At 39.9% G+C, this 17,938-nt stretch overlaps 3 protein-coding genes and 1 non-coding gene across 5 annotated transcripts; 3 read left to right on the top strand and 1 right to left on the bottom strand.

Annotated features, from left to right (window-relative positions):
* The first annotated feature begins 1,237 nt into the window (after positions 1-1,237).
* On the top strand, positions 1,238-5,743 carry LOC116246771 (anamorsin homolog). The gene is made up of 8 exons (XM_031618633.2): positions 1,238-1,442; positions 2,203-2,352; positions 3,735-3,898; positions 4,563-4,667; positions 4,788-4,938; positions 5,016-5,152; positions 5,245-5,319; positions 5,433-5,743. The coding sequence occupies exons 2-8, from the start codon at positions 2,220-2,222 to the stop codon at positions 5,469-5,471; spliced, it is 804 nt and encodes a 267-aa protein (XP_031474493.1). The 5' UTR covers positions 1,238-1,442; positions 2,203-2,219; the 3' UTR covers positions 5,472-5,743.
* A 2,877-nt stretch (positions 5,744-8,620) lies between these two features.
* LOC116248733 (protein S-acyltransferase 11) lies at positions 8,621-14,861 on the top strand. 2 transcript variants are annotated; one of them, XM_031621693.2, is made up of 5 exons: positions 8,622-8,823; positions 10,780-10,913; positions 11,092-11,320; positions 11,558-11,856; positions 13,769-14,861. In XM_031621693.2, exons 2-5 carry the CDS (start codon positions 10,887-10,889, stop codon positions 14,246-14,248), a joined length of 1,035 nt encoding a protein of 344 aa, XP_031477553.1. In that variant the 5' UTR covers positions 8,622-8,823; positions 10,780-10,886; the 3' UTR covers positions 14,249-14,861. The 2 variants fall into 2 exon arrangements, with proteins under 2 accessions (XP_031477554.1, XP_031477553.1); XM_031621694.2 differs by lacking the exon at positions 10,780-10,913 and having other exon boundaries at positions 8,621-8,823.
* Positions 14,862-15,821: 960 nt separating this feature from the next.
* On the bottom strand, positions 15,822-15,895 carry TRNAV-AAC (transfer RNA valine (anticodon AAC)). The gene has a single exon. It is a non-coding gene; the product is annotated as a tRNA-Val (tRNA).
* A 153-nt stretch (positions 15,896-16,048) lies between these two features.
* Positions 16,049-17,803, top strand: LOC116247465 (pentatricopeptide repeat-containing protein At5g04780, mitochondrial-like). Its single transcript, XM_031619644.1, has one exon. The coding sequence runs from the start codon at positions 16,049-16,051 to the stop codon at positions 17,801-17,803; it is 1,755 nt and encodes a 584-aa protein (XP_031475504.1).
* The last annotated feature ends 135 nt before the right edge of the window (positions 17,804-17,938 follow it).

The raw sequence follows: 17,938 nt of genomic DNA, 5'->3' as shown, positions 1-17,938 counted from the left end.
AGTGGTCCTCACCATCCATTGGTTGATGCCAATTGTACAGAAAGACAATGCATAGCCCTTGGGTGAAGCAGATGATACACGTGGCATGCTCTGGTGCTTCCTCACTCCTTCGAATGCACGCCACGTTGTAGGGCAATGAACCCGCCTGATTACCACGTGTCACTTTGTCCACGTAGGATTGAAGGGCCAATCCGCGTGGCAAGGAGAATTGGGAAGCTTTTCGGCTAAATTTGGATCCAGACCCGATCAGGCAATCTGAAAGAAATTGATTTGGACTTTGAATGCATTAGGTGGATCCGTTTCTCGTTTGGGGACAAATGGGTCACAATTCTCAAATGACCAGTAACCCTATGGATCCTACTTAGGTCTAAACCAGGAGCTGGATCCTAATCTAACCCGATACAGGCAGCGAACAAACCCTAAAACTGGATCTGACCCGTTTGCTTGTCTAAGAAAGCATGAAAACGGAAGTGGGTTTATTTGATCTCGTCTCCTAGAAAAGCAAAAGGCGTGTAATGGTTTCTAAGCTAATGTTAATTTACTAATTCAAAAACATGTTGGACTTTGAATAGAGTTAAAAGGGAGGCTCAATCATCAATGAGGTCACGTTCATTCCGTTGAATCCATTTTTAAAGGGACACATAACAGCAAATCCTACCAACGTTTCAATATAAAATTTATGTTCAAATTCATCAAAGGGGTCACAAGATCTATTGATATAAAAAGGAGGAACATGTTCACAACACTCTAGTTGAACTGAACCCCGAAGCAATGAAGACATGAAGGCATGATTTTAAGAATTTTTTGCATATTTTTTTAATTAAACATTAAAAAAAAAGGTCAAAACTTGATAATGATTTAAGAATTAATTTTTATAGAGCCATTCATAAACATGACGATCGTTTTGAAGAATACAAAATGTGGTTCATAATTATTTTAAATATAGATTAAAATTAAGTCATAAGTTTGCTGGGAATTTATTATATTAACATCGAGGTCAGTTTTGGGTTGCCATTACATCTCGATTAACAAGCTTTCTAATTGGTAGAATAAAAAACTCTGACCTGAATTCCCTTTAAGCTTTAGCCACGTCAGCACTTACGTGGCCGGCCGGTAATTCGGTGGGTTGGCGGGGCCCATAGTCTTCCGAGGTATTTTTCTCCCGCTTTTTTCTTTTTATATTTTTGATAATTTTCTTTTTTCCGCTGTTCGTTGTATAAATACATTCCCTCCGCCCTCGTTTCGCGTCAAAACTTGATACTCGTGAGGAGTTCTCTTCTTCTTTTGAATTCCTTGAGGTCGGCGATTTCTTCAACCCTAGGCGCCGAACGCCGGAGAGATCATAGTTGGCTGCCGTCTCGAGCTATAGGCACGAAGAGGGTAGGAGGCGGCTCGAGTCTTTCTGTCGGTGGAGTGGGAGATCGATTCACTCTTTCTGATCCGTGAGTTGACTATCTTTTTGCTTTTTTTGTTTCTTGGATGAGTTTCGTTTTGAAATGGGGAAGATTCGTGAAGGTTGGTGGGTTTGTGGTTGCCACGAGAGAAAGCGAGGGGATTTGATGGGATTCGATCTTAACGTTCGGAGTTTACGAGTTTTTTTTTTTTTTTTTTATAATAGCGTCTTCCATGGTTTAGTTGTTTTCTTTTCTGGCGTTTTTTTTGCCGATTTTGAATCTGTAGACGCTTATGGTGTGTGTCCGTCGGATTTTGCTTCTTCATTTCAGAGGTAGGGCGAGAGGTCGTTAATCTTTTTGAACCATGGTTTTTTTACCCGAAAGATGGAGCTGGGTGGCCTTTCTTTAGCACTTTTTTGTTATAGCCGTTCTATCTCTTGGATAATGTAGGAGTCCCGCGTTTCTTTTGGTGGATCTCTCTCTCTCTCTCTCTTGGGACACCTTGGAGTTGCTACAGATATGATACGTTTTCATAATAGTATGCTGAATATCTGACCTTTTGCTGATTAATTACGGGAACCCTTGTGTTTAACCCTCTGATCTTTTTCATTTTTTCTATTTTTATTGTGTGAATGTCTGGGGGCTTCTGTTTGAGGTGGTTGCCGTTTGCGGTTAGTCTGTCGAGAATTGATGGAGCAAAATTTGTTTTTTGTTCTTGTATGGTTTTATGCCTTTAATATACTGCTTATAGCTATGGCATGTTTACTTTGTTAGTTGTTACCAGCTAATTGTGTTTGTCTTTTCTCAGATCTACAGAAAGTCGAAATGGAAGTGTTGTTGATAACAGATGATGCCATTCTGCCAATCAATTCAATTTTGTCGAAAATTTGTGATATAGAGCATAAAGAAATCACAGAAGTAAATGTATCGGTCATTACTCAAGTTTCTTCCCTCAATGGTAAGCGTGGCCCTTTGATTTTCAGATTGTTTGTGTCCCAGTTGTAGGAAATCGTTTGTTTTTCAGTTATAGGATTTTCTTTTCTGTCGAAGAGTTGCAAATGCCTTTATATTTTTTCTCTTACTTTGTTTGGGAAGATGGGCCTCAGTTGTTGCGAAAATTTTTTAGTAAGTGTTTGAGACAACTGGGAATCTGTAAAGATATATTCTTGATAAACAGTCTGTTGTAATGCTCAGTGTTGTTGCGACTGCCGTTAAAATTGGATAATGAAGTTAACTATCTCTAGTTGTCTAACGGTTCACTATTGTTTGTAAAGTCCTTTTCTTGATGCCAGTAATCATCTGGTTTAGTACAAAAAGAGATTTTTAGTTTTGGTTTCAAGCTGCACTAGGCCATTTATCACTTTATAGAAGGAGATTTATCTGAGTTAGTTGGTCTAGCTTATGTATGATAGGCACAATTTTAATGCTCGTTATGCCTCCTTTGAGAGGTGGATGGAAATCTGATGTAACTGACATAGGGCGGAACTAACCTTTTTCCTTTTTGTTTAATTGAATAGATCAATGTACATTGTAGTGTTTATCCCCCCGCCCCCATTCAGACAGTAAATTTTGATACTTTTGTGCTCTTCCTTGATATCATGTAACGCATGCCTCTGAAAACTATGAGACCTTAAAGCAGAAATTGCCAGCTCCAATGCATGTATTATGAGTGTTTTTAAAACATATTCCTTGTACAATTTTCAATGGAATTGTTATCCATCAAAGTGGGCCACACTGAGACTTTTAGTATTTGGTGAGGGCCTGATTCCCTAGATAACTATTTCAGAAAAGTTTTGCATGAAGTCTGGAAAACTACACATGGAGTGAAGCTTTGTATTGTGCCAATCTCGTGAATGCCTGTATCATTCCATTATCGCTTTCAAATATGGAAAAAAATGTTTTGAGGAATTTGACTCTGTGAAATCCTATTCTTCTTAGAATTATGTTGACTTAGTAAATATGGTGAAAAGTGTTTCATCAGGCAAATAGAATAGTAAGCCATGTAAGTAATTGATGGTAGGGTTCAGGGATGACCACATTTTTATCTCATTAGATGGTTCTGCATAGCTTGTATGTTTATATTGACTCCACTTGTGGTCCTCTAATGTGAAAGTAACATTTTGAACATTTTTGATCCCTAAGCAGCTTTTGACATCATCATAACAAATTAGTCTTAGACTGGGAAAATGCGAGTTATGGAAGAGAACAGTTAGATATTTATTCATTCTATCCATACCTGATTAGATGTATCTTAAAGAACTTTTGCAATGAGAGTCACAAAGTACCTGCATTGATTTATATACTAACTAACCTGTCTGGTGAATTATTCATTCGTTACAGGAAGATTGCCAGTTGAATCTTCATCCATCGACATTGTTGTTTTGTTGGAAAGGGAGGTTGAGGTCCAAGTAGGTCAATTGCTAGCTGAGATTGTTAAGGGATTGAAAGATGGTGGAAAGGTCCTTGTGCAGAAACTTTTGCAACCAACTGGAACAACTGAAGAGGTGTGGTGTTTTCCTTTCGTTTGTTAACCAGGATAGGTGACTTTTGGACTATCTCTGTACCGTGTGATTTTCTTGCTATGTGCTTCTGTAAAGGTTCTCTGGAACTTGGAGTTGTTGATATTGACAATAGTGTTCGACAGCTACATTTATTTATTCCAGGGAAAAAAGTCGGACATGATGGTGTTGTACTGTTGTTTTTAAATTATGAACGTTACACTGGCATGAGTAGGCACGGTCACACGGGTGTAATTTTGTGTAGGGGAACCTCAGGGCTCTTATCTTTGCATTATTTGGTCGAGGCCTTCAGATTAGGAAATCCATCAGACAGACAAGATGGGTGTTTTCAATCTTAATTAGCATCAGGGAACTTTCTGTGGAGATTCTTTCAGATCATCTGGCAAGATTTTTATGTTGGTCTTATTGATCAAGGTTGATGCTTGATTGCAGTTCGTCGTTTTTTTTTTCAAACAGAATATATTGAAACTGCTACCTCATTGGCATGTCTATTCCCATGGCCCTTACTATTTTCTTTGGTTTGTCCTATTTGTAGCATGTGGTTTAGTTCTTGTGATACTCCATATTCAGGTAGGATCGTACATATCTCCACTGTTCGCATTGTAAAGCTGTATTCTTCATGCAATTCATGAGAAGTATTTTGTCGCAGGCACGTGCCACACTAGAACGTAGACTGGTCATGTCTGGCTTTATTGAAGCAGAAGTTGTTGCACTGGGACAGCTACTGCCAAGAGAAGATGCTCAATGTTTGACGGTATGGAATGCTTGAATGGCATTCTCTCTCTTAATTTCATCTGCTCCATGCAAATTATTTTTTCATTTGAATCCTTCAGCGCTGTCATTTTTCTTATGAGTGGGGCTTATGATTTGGCAGGTGAGAGCCAAAAAGCCCTCCTGGAAGGTTGGTTCATCATTTTCAATTAAGGCGGCACCAAAGAGCTTTCCAAAGATTCAAATAGAAGACGATCTCATCGACGAGGATAGCCTGTTAACTGACGAAGACTTGACGAGACCTGAACTACCAAGTCAGTGTCATATCTTGTGATCACAAGATTTAAAATTCTTTAAAAATTTTACTTGACCCTTGAGCCTTTCTATGCAGTTGGAGATTGTGAAGTTGGAAGCACTCGGAAAGCATGCAAGAATTGCACGTGCGGCCGAGCTGAAGCAGAGGAAAAGGGTGAGAAGCTGGTGCTGACTGCAGAGCAATTGAACAATCCTCAATCTTCCTGTGGGAACGTAAGTTTCTAATTCTAGATTTTGGGTGTCAATGATGGCAAAAAAGCAAAAGGTAATTTTCTCTACGTTGCTAACTCTAAATCCTTCCATAGTGTGGTCTCGGAGATGCATTCCGATGCAGCGGGTGTCCTTACAGAGGTTTGCCTCCATTCAAGATGGGGGAGAAGGTGAGAAAATTTTGACCCAATTTTGTTCTTCGTTGTTGCCTCTTCCTCAAGTTTATTATCCATTTGACTTGACTTGGTTTCCTTCTAACTTTCATCGACAACTGATGCTGCAGATCACAATCCCTGGTAACTTTCTAGCGGCTGATATCTAGCCGACTCCCCAAGTGAAAGAGGACTACCAGCATCAGCTAATAATATACCTCTTCTTCTTTTCAACTCATCTAGAAAGTTGTATTTGTCGGGGCGTGAGTTGCTCCTTTTTTTTTTTTGTTATAAAAAGTTGGTGGAGAGATGAGAGTAGGTTTTTAGCAGTCAGGAAAGCCGCTTGCCGTTGTTGACCAGCAGTCATACTTCTCTGGAAATTTACGTTTGATGATTTGATTAGACACGTTGTATCTGTGAATGAAACTCTTTTTCCTTTCTACTTTTTCCTTCGCCTGCCGCTCGGCCATGTCACAAAAACAAATGTTTTTGGGAAAGCATTCAAAATAATATTACTCGATCATGATCATTACACGGATCAAGCAGACCCAGCCCCAGCCCCAGCAGAACCCGACGTCTTGGAGTGCCTATTTTATATCAATTCTCGTGCTGATTTAGAAGGTTAGGAAAGAACCAGTGGATCATATTAAGATCGACCTCTCTTGCAATGTACATCTCACAGGAAGCGAAGCGACAAAGAACTTTTCTTAGCCATTTCAGCCGGAGCACCGTACCTAACTCCTGAACTTATTATTATGTCTTCGTTATTTTCCCCCAAGAAGCCATGAAAACTTTGTCCCTTTACAGCAAAAAGTTGGCTTGGTTGGTGCAGGGAGGGCTTTCCATTTGGCTTTGCTGTTGGTGCCGTCATGGTCCTGTTTATGTATGTGGTTGGCTTTTAGTCGTGTCAGTGCCGTGGGAAAGAGAAATTCCTCCCAGGGACAGAATTGGTGTATCGTCGTTTTACATCAATTTCCAGCAAAAACAGGAACAGCACGAAGGTTGGCCTAACTGGAAAGTGATTATGAATTCAAACTTCACCAGGTGCGTTTTCGTGAAGGTTTCATGAAGGCTGTTTCGTTGGGAAAGAGTTCGCAACTAGAAATGGGGCAGCAGCAAATTTGAGTGCACAACTATTTTGTTGGTTTCTGTTTTACAGAGTCTTCAGAAAACGAGAAACAGAATCTCCCATGACCAGGAGAAAACTTCATCTTCGTAGAAATTCGCAGAGGGATCTCTCAAATGAGAGAACTTTGTCTTCGTGGAGATTCGGCAGAGACGAGATGGCTAATATATGTTTCCCATCAACTTATTGTTAAGATCGTCCATGCAAGGTTAGATTACAAGAAAATCACTTTAATGGTCACATTCAAGCAATCAGGTGCTTTGTCCCTGACCTAAAGGTCATGGTGACAAGTTAAATCCTGTCATTGTAAGCAAGTAACGTACTCGCAACTTTTTGTTTCCTGTATCTTGTCTTCCACTTCAAGGCTTCAAGCCGATTGAACACAAACTTGGGCCACTTACACTATTGAAAGGTAAATGATGCAATTGTATCGATATGTTTGGCTACCAACACAATTTTCATCAGTACGAAGTCAAAAATTTCAATATTCTGATTTGGAAGGAACAGGCAGCATACGTTAAAGAGTAGCACTGCGTGCCAATGAACGCAGTATTCCTGTTCTGAACGTCTCGTAAGAAGTAGCATAGCAAATAGTGAATGATAACAATGGATGGGGTAACAAATGAACATCTTAGAAAAAAGTAAAAGATAATTTCCGAAAGTAAGGATACTTCACTATAATCACCAGGTTGCCTCTCTTCGAATGTTTCGGATGCAGGTTTTCAAGCTTCCAAGGTGTATCATTCCTACATTAGAGAAGATCAAGCCGGTTTTCTTTGGGCTGAAACTGAGAGTAGTAAGAGACTTCAACATGTTGCTTGGAATATCCTTTTGTAAGCCTAAGAGACAAGGAGAAATCGGGCTAAAACGAACAGGTCTAGTGCTTGGCAAAGCCTTGGACAAGGATGGAAGAGAATAGAGGCCTGGAAGATAGGAAATGGTCAAAGAATAACTACTGGATGGGTAGATGGAAACCTTGCATAAACATTGATGGGGTGAGAAGGGAGGATCATGGGGAAGTGATTTTTTGTCTTGGCTGGAGAATAACTGATGCCAGAGATGAAATTCAAAGAAAAGATTTGCCATTGAGAGTATAAGAGAGGTAACTGAAGTAACTGACAATGGGGGAGAGGACAAACTGATCTGATTGGGCACAAGGAACAATGCTTTTCAAGTAGGGCCATTTGGGAAGACATCAGGGAGAAAGGTGTTGTTCAGAACAGGTGGGCAGGGATATTGAATTCTTGTGCACCAGCGAGAACACGCTGCTTTACCTATGCTGCGTGCGAGAAGAAACTTCTCATGCAGAATAGAATTCAAAAGATGGGGATCAGCCTTGTCAACAGATGCTTCCTTTGCCGATGCCAAGAGGAGAGTGTGAACCATCTATTTCTGGGCTGCAGTATAACTTGGGGCATACGGCATTCAGTTGTTGCTCGCCTTGGGAGATCTAGAGTGCCATGGTTAGTCATTCAGAAAGAAGCAGAGTTGTGGTTCAGAGCTAAAAATCAGACCCATCTGGTTGCTGCGATGCTGGAATTTGTGCTTCTTAGTGACAGTATGGAAGATAATGGTGATGGAGGAATCAGGTAGTTCATAATGGCAGCTCCGATCTGTCAACAGGAGGCGGGGATGGAACAGAAGTGAATTTTCTGTCAAGGTGGATGGTGGGTGTGGATCCATTTTTGTTGTATATATTGGTTTTGCTAATAAAGGAGGGTAGCTAACTCTCAGCAATACTTCATTGGAAAGATTCCAAATGAAATAGCAGATACAAATCGATCATGCTTTATATGTGAAAGTGATCCAAAATTGAACCATTTGGATTAAAGAGGATTCCAATTTCCACAACACAATTCGTCTTCATACGTGCACTTCTTCAACAGTAAATCTTCTTTGCAATTGATGGGTGTCCGACTAGGTGTTGTACTAAACCAAGAAAGACTGAAATCTTACTAAGATCTCGAAATCTTCAGCATGATGAATCGAATGGGTAAGCTTATAATTCGGCTCTGGCGTTGGGAATGGGGTTTGTAACTTGTGAGTCCAGCCAGTCGGGGCTTGCGGAGGGCGCACAAGGCGATCGGTACGTCAAATTTGGATCTGAGTCTGGACCTACGGTCTTATATGGGTCTGACCCGTTAATATCGTTGGTGCTTACGGTGACCAAGTTCTTGAACTCCATAGCTCTTTGATGCTGCAGATGTGTGACTACGGTGACCGAGTTCTTGAACTAAAAAGTTCGATGCCACCACCTAAAGACTGTGCCTGGAGACCAAGCAAGGAGTCAACCGCCCAACCACAGGAGGAACAAAGAAAGAGAGAGAGGGAGTGAGGACTCTACGCCAAGTTTGACAAGCGACGATCTGGGGAGCTCGAATCTTTGCCTGGTCGAAGTATGCCTCTGTCTTTCTCCCTCCCCCCCTCTCTTCTGCGACTTTCTCTTATGATGATGGTCCTACTTTGTTTTATTGTTGCGTAATTGGTTATGGTGTTTTTGATTCTTTCCTCTTGTTTGTAGTCCATGGACCTCAGACCAACCTATGTTAAGTTGGTTTTTGAGATGCAGAGTGGATAGATAGAAAGTCTTACTATTGGTTTGATCAAGAAAAATTGGGGCTGTATAAGGAGACTCATCACCTACTATTTTTTCTTGACGTTGTTCTGCGAGAAGAAAGGGCAATTTGGCTCGGGTTCGCGAACTTGGCTTGAAAAAAATGAACAATCTAATTTTTGTTTGTTTTAATAATGTGAACTTGATGCTTTTATTGTTGGCGGTATTATCTTGTTGGATAGATGAAAAACGGGCTCATGGAAACGTTTAGCTTTCTCATGTTGAGTTTGGGCTTACATGATCCTGTAGCGCAGTCCATCATCTTTGATGCATCATGCGGGGGGAATTTCGCTTGATAATCTATATCACATTAGATGATGGCATTCAGCAAGTGCGTCAGTCTCTTTCATTATGTTGCTTAGGACCGTTTATGGCTCTGTTTTGGGAAAGGATGATGGATTCTCCAGCGAAGATTTGGGTTTAAGGTGACTGAAATGGTAGCTACTGAATTCTAACACAAGCTCATAAGGATAGACAGACCAATTCAGACGGGAGCCTTTTAGTGAATCTTAATTGGTAGGCTTAATGCCCTGCCAGTTAACAATTTGCGAAGTTTGAGGACCTTTCGGGGTTTGTAGGTGATTTAGAATATGGTCTTAGGATATTGGTTAATTTGGTTTTGTCAATCCGATTTATTATTATCTGAATCTGAACCTTTGACATCCCTAAGTACAAGGATAGAAGAATTAAATGATCTTCTATTGCTTGTGCATGGAAATTAGTGCGTAGATGTTCCTTTATCACGAGTCCTTGTCAGTCCTGGCTTAGCGAGGAAGCAATCTCACTGATTTCTTATCTGTTGGTTGGAGAAGAACAAGATACCCATGTTAAGATGCCTGTTTAGCTTGATAAGTGCTTATACAGTTGCTTTTAGCTCATCTATTGGATATGGTTATGTATGACAATAAAGAAATAGATTTTCAACTAGGGCTATCTGTAATATTTTCCATTCTAACCTTGCAGTCAGGTTACGTTTACAGATGAACTCTGTAAAGCTTGAGTGCCAGTGTTAGGGTCTACTTGCTAGTGGGTGGAGGGAGGGTCAGTAAATGACTTGGTTTCCAAGGAAGGTTCCTTCTCATGAAAAAGGGAGAAGAAGAATAAAGAAAAAAAGGAGTTTTTGATTAGTATTTCAAAATTGAATTAGACAGCTGAACGGTTAGGTTGCTCTGTCATAAATAGAAGCCCTAGTTTCTAACCTTAAACAGGTGATAAAACGATGTTATTGATTTATTTATTTAAGTTGAACTTCTGTCATGAAGAAAATTATGGATACTGAAGTAGATGGCTCGTGAGATGCATTAACCTTTGGAAATTTCTCTGCAGATGTATGTTTTCTTGTTGTCTCTCTGTGTGTGTGTGTGTGTGTTTTTTTTTTTTTTTGGGGGGGGGGGGTGGCGGTGTGGGTGTGGAGGGACATTAGTGGATAGTTAAACATCATGAGGATATTGTTCTATTTTTTTCTAAGGAAACAGGAAGGTGTCCTCTTCAGATATTCTTACATTTATGTACCTCTTGCTGCCTTTTTTCTTGGGATTAAGAATCTTCTAGTTCAACACTATCATAAGTAGATCCCTAAAGCTGTATTAGGAAAAGCTTTATATGGCACATTTGGTACCTCGATCTAGAAGGTGTTCTGGCTTTGGGTTGTGAATTATGATTATGTTTACTTTGTTAAATTAAATTCTCTAGTGAATGTTATTCTCATTCTGTTATTTTTGCGTGTAAATGATTTCAGCACCCAGGCCTGAAGACATCTCAGGTTGGTGGAAGGTTTATTTGCAGAGAATGCAGACCTCTATTCAGATTTTCTAAGCACAAAACTGCTTGTGCTCATCTGCAAAAATGGAAAAAGCTAGTAATAACAATCAGGTGTTTGATTTAGTACATAATTTGGTCAAGAATTATTTTGTGAAATTAATTATTTTTCTGCTTTTGTTTTATGTTCCTTTATGACTTGGAAGAAGGCTATGAATCAACTTGCTTGTAATGTAAATAACATATGGCTGGCTTAGAAAATGGAAGCCTGACCTGCACTTTCTTTACTCAGGAGGGACATTATGTGGCTTACATGCCTCAGAGCCATGAGACGATTTGTTGGGGTTGTGGTTTACGTCTTATGCTTCCATCCTTTTCTCCTGTGTTCAAGTGTGGATGGTGTGGAGCTATCACAAACCAAAACCCATTGAAACATGACAGTCGTTGTTGTTCTTTCTGGAGAAGAGTGCGGGACCGGTCATTTCTCACTATTCTTATTGTGTTCATGCTATTAATTATATGTATGTTCGGTGGACCTTATACTTCATTGTCACTCATTTTAATGCTGTTTGATATATAATATATATGTGAATTTGTGAATTTCATTTAGTCAGGTAAATATGGAATTGTCCATTAGACCAACAATTACTGATGTTAGTTTCTTTGTAAATTTATCATTTCTTTTCCAATTTCTAAATTGTTTGTCATTCGAAAATATTTTCGTTACTAGTATTTTTTTTTTTGCTTTAAATCCTCAGGTGGTGGCGTGTGGGCTTCATTTCCATTTGTATTCTCCTTGGGATATATATGGGCAGCTTTCCATTCTTTGTCAACAGTATTTTTTGCAACCGGCACCATGTATAGCTTCATCTTGGTAGCATTTCGTCATGCCGGGGAACAGCCATCTGTCTTGTATGGCAGTTATGAAGTTGTCAGGAAAGACGGACTGGACAATTATAGATTTTGTCATTACTGTGAAAAACCGAAGTCACCTCAGACACATCATTGTAGGTCTTGTAAAACATGTATTTTGGACATGGACCATCACTGCCCATTTGTGAGTGTTTTTTGCTTAAGTTCGGTATTTTTTGATGCTCTGAATTGATCTAGATTCATATTCCTTTTACTGGGGATTATTTGGCATCTTAATCCACAAAAGTTGAAAGCTTATATATATATATATATATATATATATATATATATGTATATATATATATGTTCATGTTTACATGTGCGTAAATGAGCATATGCATTGCGAGTGTGGGGTTGGGTCACTACATATGTATGCTGCACAGCATACTGTGTGTATACTCTTGTCTACTGCTTCTATGTAAGCATCTTACTAATGTATTGCAAGGTTGCTGATGACACCTAACCATCAATTGCTTGATCTTGGTTGTTCTCATGTAACCACTATATTTCATTTTCCATGAATCTGATATCTCTGTATATTTTTATTTCTGAATCTCCTGTTTGATGTTGAATGAGATACTTTTCTTCCAGAAAACCTAAAATGCAGGATTCTGCATGCATGCCCATGTGCATATTTTCGGGCGTATGTGTGTGCATATGTATTCATGTTGTTTGAGGTGACCTACATCTACTCTATCTCTCTGACTCCTTTATCATGCTACAAAAACCATTACTTCTTCTGTTTGTTCCTTTTTACTGGTCCTTTCTTTTGTCAATTGTCCATTTACATTATTCATTTATTTCCCATGCTGGGAAATCTTAGACAAGGATCCTACATACAAACATTTCTGACTGGAAAAGAATAAAGTGGAAATGGTTTCTTGTTGGTGTTTATATTTCTTTTAAGATGTAACCAAACATGACAAAAATAATTGATAATTGTCAAAAAGATCGAGCCTAAAAATAGCATAACTAAGCAACAGAAAGTCTTTCTTAGTGGGCAAGGGAGGGGTACCTAGAGGTTTTACATTGAGGGACATATGGTAAACCTTCACCTCCCAAGTCAGCAATCATACCCATCCAGAAAGCATTGTCTTATATCCTAACTGAGAAGAGGATATTCTGGCTCAGGTTTCTCTTAGTTGCTAGCTTAAACTGCTTTGCATGTATTATTGATATTTCACGGTGGTGTAAGTTTTTTGATGTCTTAACTAGCATCTGTTTTTGAAGGTTGGTAGTGTGGAAAGGATGGAGATGATCTTAGTGTGTTACCATAAATCAAACAATAGAAAAGAAGAAAGCTGCAAACTATCTGTGAAGTACAAGGAGATATTTCTCTTCGTGTACCTTCACTCTGCCTAGAGATTTATTGCGGCTGGCTGTTCGTACATTGTCTCCCTTCGTAAATTCTCTCTATCTGATTGCTACCAAGCCCTTAGTTTCTCTTCTACATGTCCAATTCAGCTTCAATGAAAATAAAGACAAAACAGAAATTAGAAATTTTCTCTCGTAGGATATTGGTTTTTCTTTTCAATGCCAACTAATTTGTTTTGTCGTAAGTTTGTTCTAGTTTTTGTATCATTTTTTCCTTAATCTATTTTCTAACTGATTTGCCTTCCTGTTCAAAATTTTGTAAGATGTGACCGTTCCCATGACTAAACCAGCAATTATGTGTTCTTTTTTTCCTGTTTCTTGCACAAGAAAATCACACCCAGGATTTGAGACATATTGTACTCCGGTGGCATACAACCCCATGGACAGTACCCTGTCCCCAGTCTAACACAAATATTATGTATTTTGCTTTAGATTCTGGTGATTTCTTTTTTGTTCCTGTAATAGTTGCTTCAAGGGAGACGAAAAATGTTTTCTTTTTGATCTGATAACTTTGGTTCCTATTGAATTTCTTTTAAGAATTCTGTAAGGAAAAGTCATATAATCTCTTTTGTAACTTTTTATTGTGGTCCTCCAACACCAGTAATATCTCAATGCACAAACTTTTTTTGTTATTAATTATGTATTCTCCTTGACAAGTCTGACTAATTTTTCTGTGCATGCAGATTGGCAATTGTGTAGGAGCAGGAAATCACCGTCTCTTTGTTACATTTCTTGTTTTTGCTGTTATAAGCAACTTCTATGCCTTTCTGATGTCTATCTATGTTGGTTGGCATGTTTGGCCACCACTAGTGTATGATCCAGGGTATTCCTTGGAAGAATTAAGCAAATCTTCTGTTGGAAGATTTTCAGCCGAAATTTTACATGCTTTAGCAAACACGGCATTTCTCTTGTCAGCTCGAGGCATAGTTTTAATTTATTTGTGCATAGCAAGTGTGTCAGTTGAAGTGGGCATTGGATTATTGCTGTGGCAGCAACTCCAGTTCATATATGAGGGGAAGACATACTTGGATCACCTAAGTTCAAGGGATGGTGAAGTTGGTGAAAGTGGGTGGCACAACATCTCTGTGTTCTTCGGTTGCCCATACCCAATTTCAGCTTTGCGACTTAGTTCATCACATACTGGGAAGAGCCATAAAAAATAAGGAACTGTTTTCTAAACGGTTTTGAGGTTATGTAGTGATTAGTCGCCTTCTTGGAGCTGCTTGTGCCATCTATTTGATAGGACACCGTTTCTGAAGGACTACCTGGAAGAACAGTTGAAACTATATGCAAAATTTTTTCGTTCAGCCAAAAACTGGTGCTGATGTATTAGGCAATGAATTTTCAGTTGGAAAGCAGATGGGATTAAAGCAACTCTCATGGATTACTTTGGAGGTACATGTAGCTCTCCCTCCATTCGATAGTAGTGCATGCAGTGGACATTCTCTGATCATTTTTCACCTTCTGCGGCATGCAGTTGCCTTCATTAGCATGAGAAGAACTAAAAAGAGAAGGGTCATATGATTCTCCAGTCCAACCATTGTTCCTATATCAATTTTGTATTAAAATTAATAGTCAGTGTCAAAAGCTTCTGAGTGTGCCTTCTCTACCGTACCTTTTCTCACATATTGCTGATATTTTGGTTTGGCTAGAGTTTGTTTCTACGCGTTTCTACTTCTTCCTTGTATTGCTGTTTGGATGGACTATTTTTTGTATTAAGTGGTCACTCACGATGACTATTTTACTATATTATTCTTTATAAAGGTCTATTGGGCACCTAAATCTGTTATACCCTATGCGAGCTATTGCTGTTAATCAAAATTATGAACTGTATATGCAGAGGCGGAGCCAATATTTTTTTCAGGGGCGGGCCAAGAGGAGCGTCAGGTGGGGCCAAACTAAAAAAAATTCCTGCACTCATTCGGGCCATGGCCCAGGCGCCCTCCCCCCCTCGCCCCTGTGTATATGAGAGAGAGAGAGAGAGAGAGAGAGAGAGAGAGAGATCTAGCATTGTTCTAAGTTCTAGACAAAATTCTAAGGAAAAAAGGTTGGCAGAGAACTGTTGCAGACTGAATCTAGTATTTCTGGTTTGGAAATATGCATTTTGTTTCCATTCCACTGATTTCTGAAATTTTATTTCTGGAAACATCTTTCCAGTTCCACAACTCTTGGCTGTCAAACAAGGCCTGAGAAAAAGATGAAGACTACCAGACTAACCGGATGGAACGGCAGGAAGCAGAAAAGAAAGTAAGAGTTTCAGCCATTTTTGCTACCTAAACTGAAGGCTTTCTTTTTGTTTTCAAAAGGAACGTGCTAGACAGCACTCTCCATAACGGTGTCAACTTTGTGAGCAAGCGTGCAATCCGAACTAGATAATTTGGAAACAGTTTACCAAAAAAAAGGATGCAATGACGTGAAAGTTATCTTAAACTTCTACCATCCATCTGCATCATGGACTGCGACTATCAGAACCATTTTTCCGGTGGACTATCTTAAAGCATTTTTAAAAGATACGATTCTAAAACAGATACAGTAAAAAAAGTAAGATGGCTTAGACTTGAAAGAGATCTTCTAACTTCGACCGTGCATGTCTGCAGTAGATTGTGGCCATTTCCTAAATGACACAGTTATGAGAACAAGGAACGAGAGAAGGAGATCTCCTACAGAAAATAAAAATGTTCGGAGCCGACCTGGAAGAGAAGAAACGAAATAAAAATGACAAGATTTATTATCGGCTGGCGTCGCCCGGACTCGAACCGGAGACCTTCAGTGTGTTAGACTGACGTGATAACCAACTACACCACGACACCGTAGGTGATGATAACGTGCACGATAAACAACAAATAATTAATTTGTTTTATGTCCTCACAAAATTCTATACATGTAGAGGCCGGTTCGCCCCTCGGTGAGAGGACAAGGACATTGATCACGGCTGCATGGGCACGCCAACCTTCCTCTAAGTGATGCTTGGCCGAACTGGCGGCCATTGCATCCCGTTGATTATCTCTTGGAAGTCTCTCTTCAACAAGCTGTTCTTCATTTCGCCGGAAATTGGCTTGAGAAGGTGGAGTTCCACCAGCCTATTTGATGCCCATCAGGCCTTCGCGGAATCGCCTGAGCAAAACTTGGCCTCTTGGGCGGCCTTAATCACTTCACTTTATCGAGAGAAACGGTTTGAGGAAGTCATTTCTTTGTTTCGGCTAATTCAGCGCAGCGGCAATGGTCGTTGGGACTCCCGCCCGGTAATGCTTTCTGTCCTGAACTCGTGCGCGAAGTTGGCAGCATTGCCGGAAGGCAGACAGATTCATTCGCTTGCTATAAAAACTAACTCCGTATCGGACGTTGTGGGTAGGAATGTTTTGATATCGCTATACGGAAAATGCTGTAAGTTAGAGGATGCGGTGAAAGTGTTCGATGAAATGCCCGAAAGAGATTTAGTGTCATGGTCTTCAGTTCTTTCCGGGTTATCTCAGAACGGGTTAGCTTGGGAGGCTCTGGAGTTTTCCGTGGACATGCATAGACAGGGTGTGGGGTTTAACGACTATGGCTTCTGTGTTGTGTTGAAAGCTTGCATTGATTTAAGTTCTAGTTATAATGGCATGTCCGTTCATTGTCTTGTGATCAAAACTGGTTTTGAAGATCATGTCTTTGTTGCCAGCTCCCTTGTTGATATGTATGGGAAATGTGGGGATACCCAATGTGCTCGTCGAGCATTTGATCAAATGAAAGAGCCAAATGTGGTTTCTTGGACTTCAGTTATTGCAAGTTATGTTCAGAGTGACAATGGAGAGGAGGGACTTCAGTTGTTTCGTGAACAAATGAGAGTTGGGATGTCTCCTGATCCTTTCTCCTTTTCATGCATACTTAGTGCTTGTGCTAATTTGCCTGCACTTGATCAGGGGAAACAGATCCATGCACAAGTTATTAAATTCGGATACGCAATGCAGGTCTTTGCTGGAAATTCTCTTATTGACATGTACTCTAAATGCGGTTGCTTGGCAGATGCAAAGCAAGTACATGTAGAGATGCCAATCAGAAACGTAGTCTCATGGACTGGAATAATTTCAGGGTATGCTCACCATGGATTTGGTACAGAAGCACTACATATGTTTGAGTTGATGAAAGAAGCAGAAATTAAGCCGAACTCTGTGACATTTGTGTGTGTATTACATGCTTGTAGCCACTCGGGCTTGATTGAAGAAGGAATGAAGCACTTTAACTCGATGAAAAAAGACTTTGGGGTTGAGCCGTCTGAAGAGCATTACACGTGCATGATCGATCTCCTTGGGCGCGCTGGGCATGTGAAGGACGCAGAGGAATTCATGAAGAAGATGCCATTTGAGCCTGGTGCATCCTCTTGGGGTGCATTATTGAATGCATGCAGGTTGACTGGGGATGTGGGTCTTGGCGTGAGGTGTGCAGAACAACTCTTCAGGTTGGAGCCTCATGTTGCTGCTAATCATGTGATGCTGGCTAACATGTATGCTGCAAATAGAAGATGGCAGGATGTAGCTAGAGTTAGGTTGCTGTTGAAGGACAAGGGAATTAAGAAAGACAGTGGGTACAGTTGGACAGAGGCAGCAGGAAATGTCCATGTTTTTGGTGTGGATGATAACATGCATCCACAGAGTGAGCTCATTTACTCTACTCTTGAACATCTGTATATGGAACTGAAAGATTCAGGGTATGCCCCTGATTTAACTAATTCTTTTTCTTAGCAAGAACCTTTCATCAGGAAAAGAGGGATTTCCTTTTCATCTCCGGACTATACTATGTGTTATGTCTTGGGGAGTTGACAATCAAAATGAAATTGACATAGAGGCAGATGTTCTCTTCTTTTGTATTTCAGAAGA

This window comes from Nymphaea colorata, chromosome 2 (genome assembly GCF_008831285.2).
Source record: "Nymphaea colorata isolate Beijing-Zhang1983 chromosome 2, ASM883128v2, whole genome shotgun sequence".
Classification (NCBI taxonomy): Eukaryota; Viridiplantae; Streptophyta; class Magnoliopsida; order Nymphaeales; family Nymphaeaceae; genus Nymphaea; species Nymphaea colorata.
Note: the sequence above shows the minus strand (reverse complement) of the source record. Positions and strands in the feature narration are given on the sequence as shown.

Excerpts from the sequence above, each read along its gene's own strand:
- LOC116248733 (XM_031621693.2), top strand. The coding sequence starts at position 10,887 with ATGGAAAAAGCTAGTAATAACAATCAG. Across the intron at positions 10,914-11,091 it reads AAGCTAGTAATAACAATCAG|GAGGGACATTATGTGGCTTA; the intron begins GTGTTTGATTTA and ends TTCTTTACTCAG. Across the intron at positions 11,321-11,557 it reads GTTCATGCTATTAATTATAT|GTGGTGGCGTGTGGGCTTCA; the intron begins GTATGTTCGGTG and ends TTAAATCCTCAG.
- LOC116247465 (XM_031619644.1), top strand. The coding sequence starts at position 16,049 with ATGCTTGGCCGAACTGGCGGCCATTGCATCCCGTTGATTATCTCTTGG.
- LOC116246771 (XM_031618633.2), top strand. The coding sequence starts at position 2,220 with ATGGAAGTGTTGTTGATAACAGATGATGCCATTCTGCCAATCAATTCA. Across the intron at positions 4,939-5,015 it reads GACGAGACCTGAACTACCAA|TTGGAGATTGTGAAGTTGGA; the intron begins GTCAGTGTCATA and ends CTTTCTATGCAG. Across the intron at positions 5,153-5,244 it reads CTCAATCTTCCTGTGGGAAC|TGTGGTCTCGGAGATGCATT; the intron begins GTAAGTTTCTAA and ends ATCCTTCCATAG.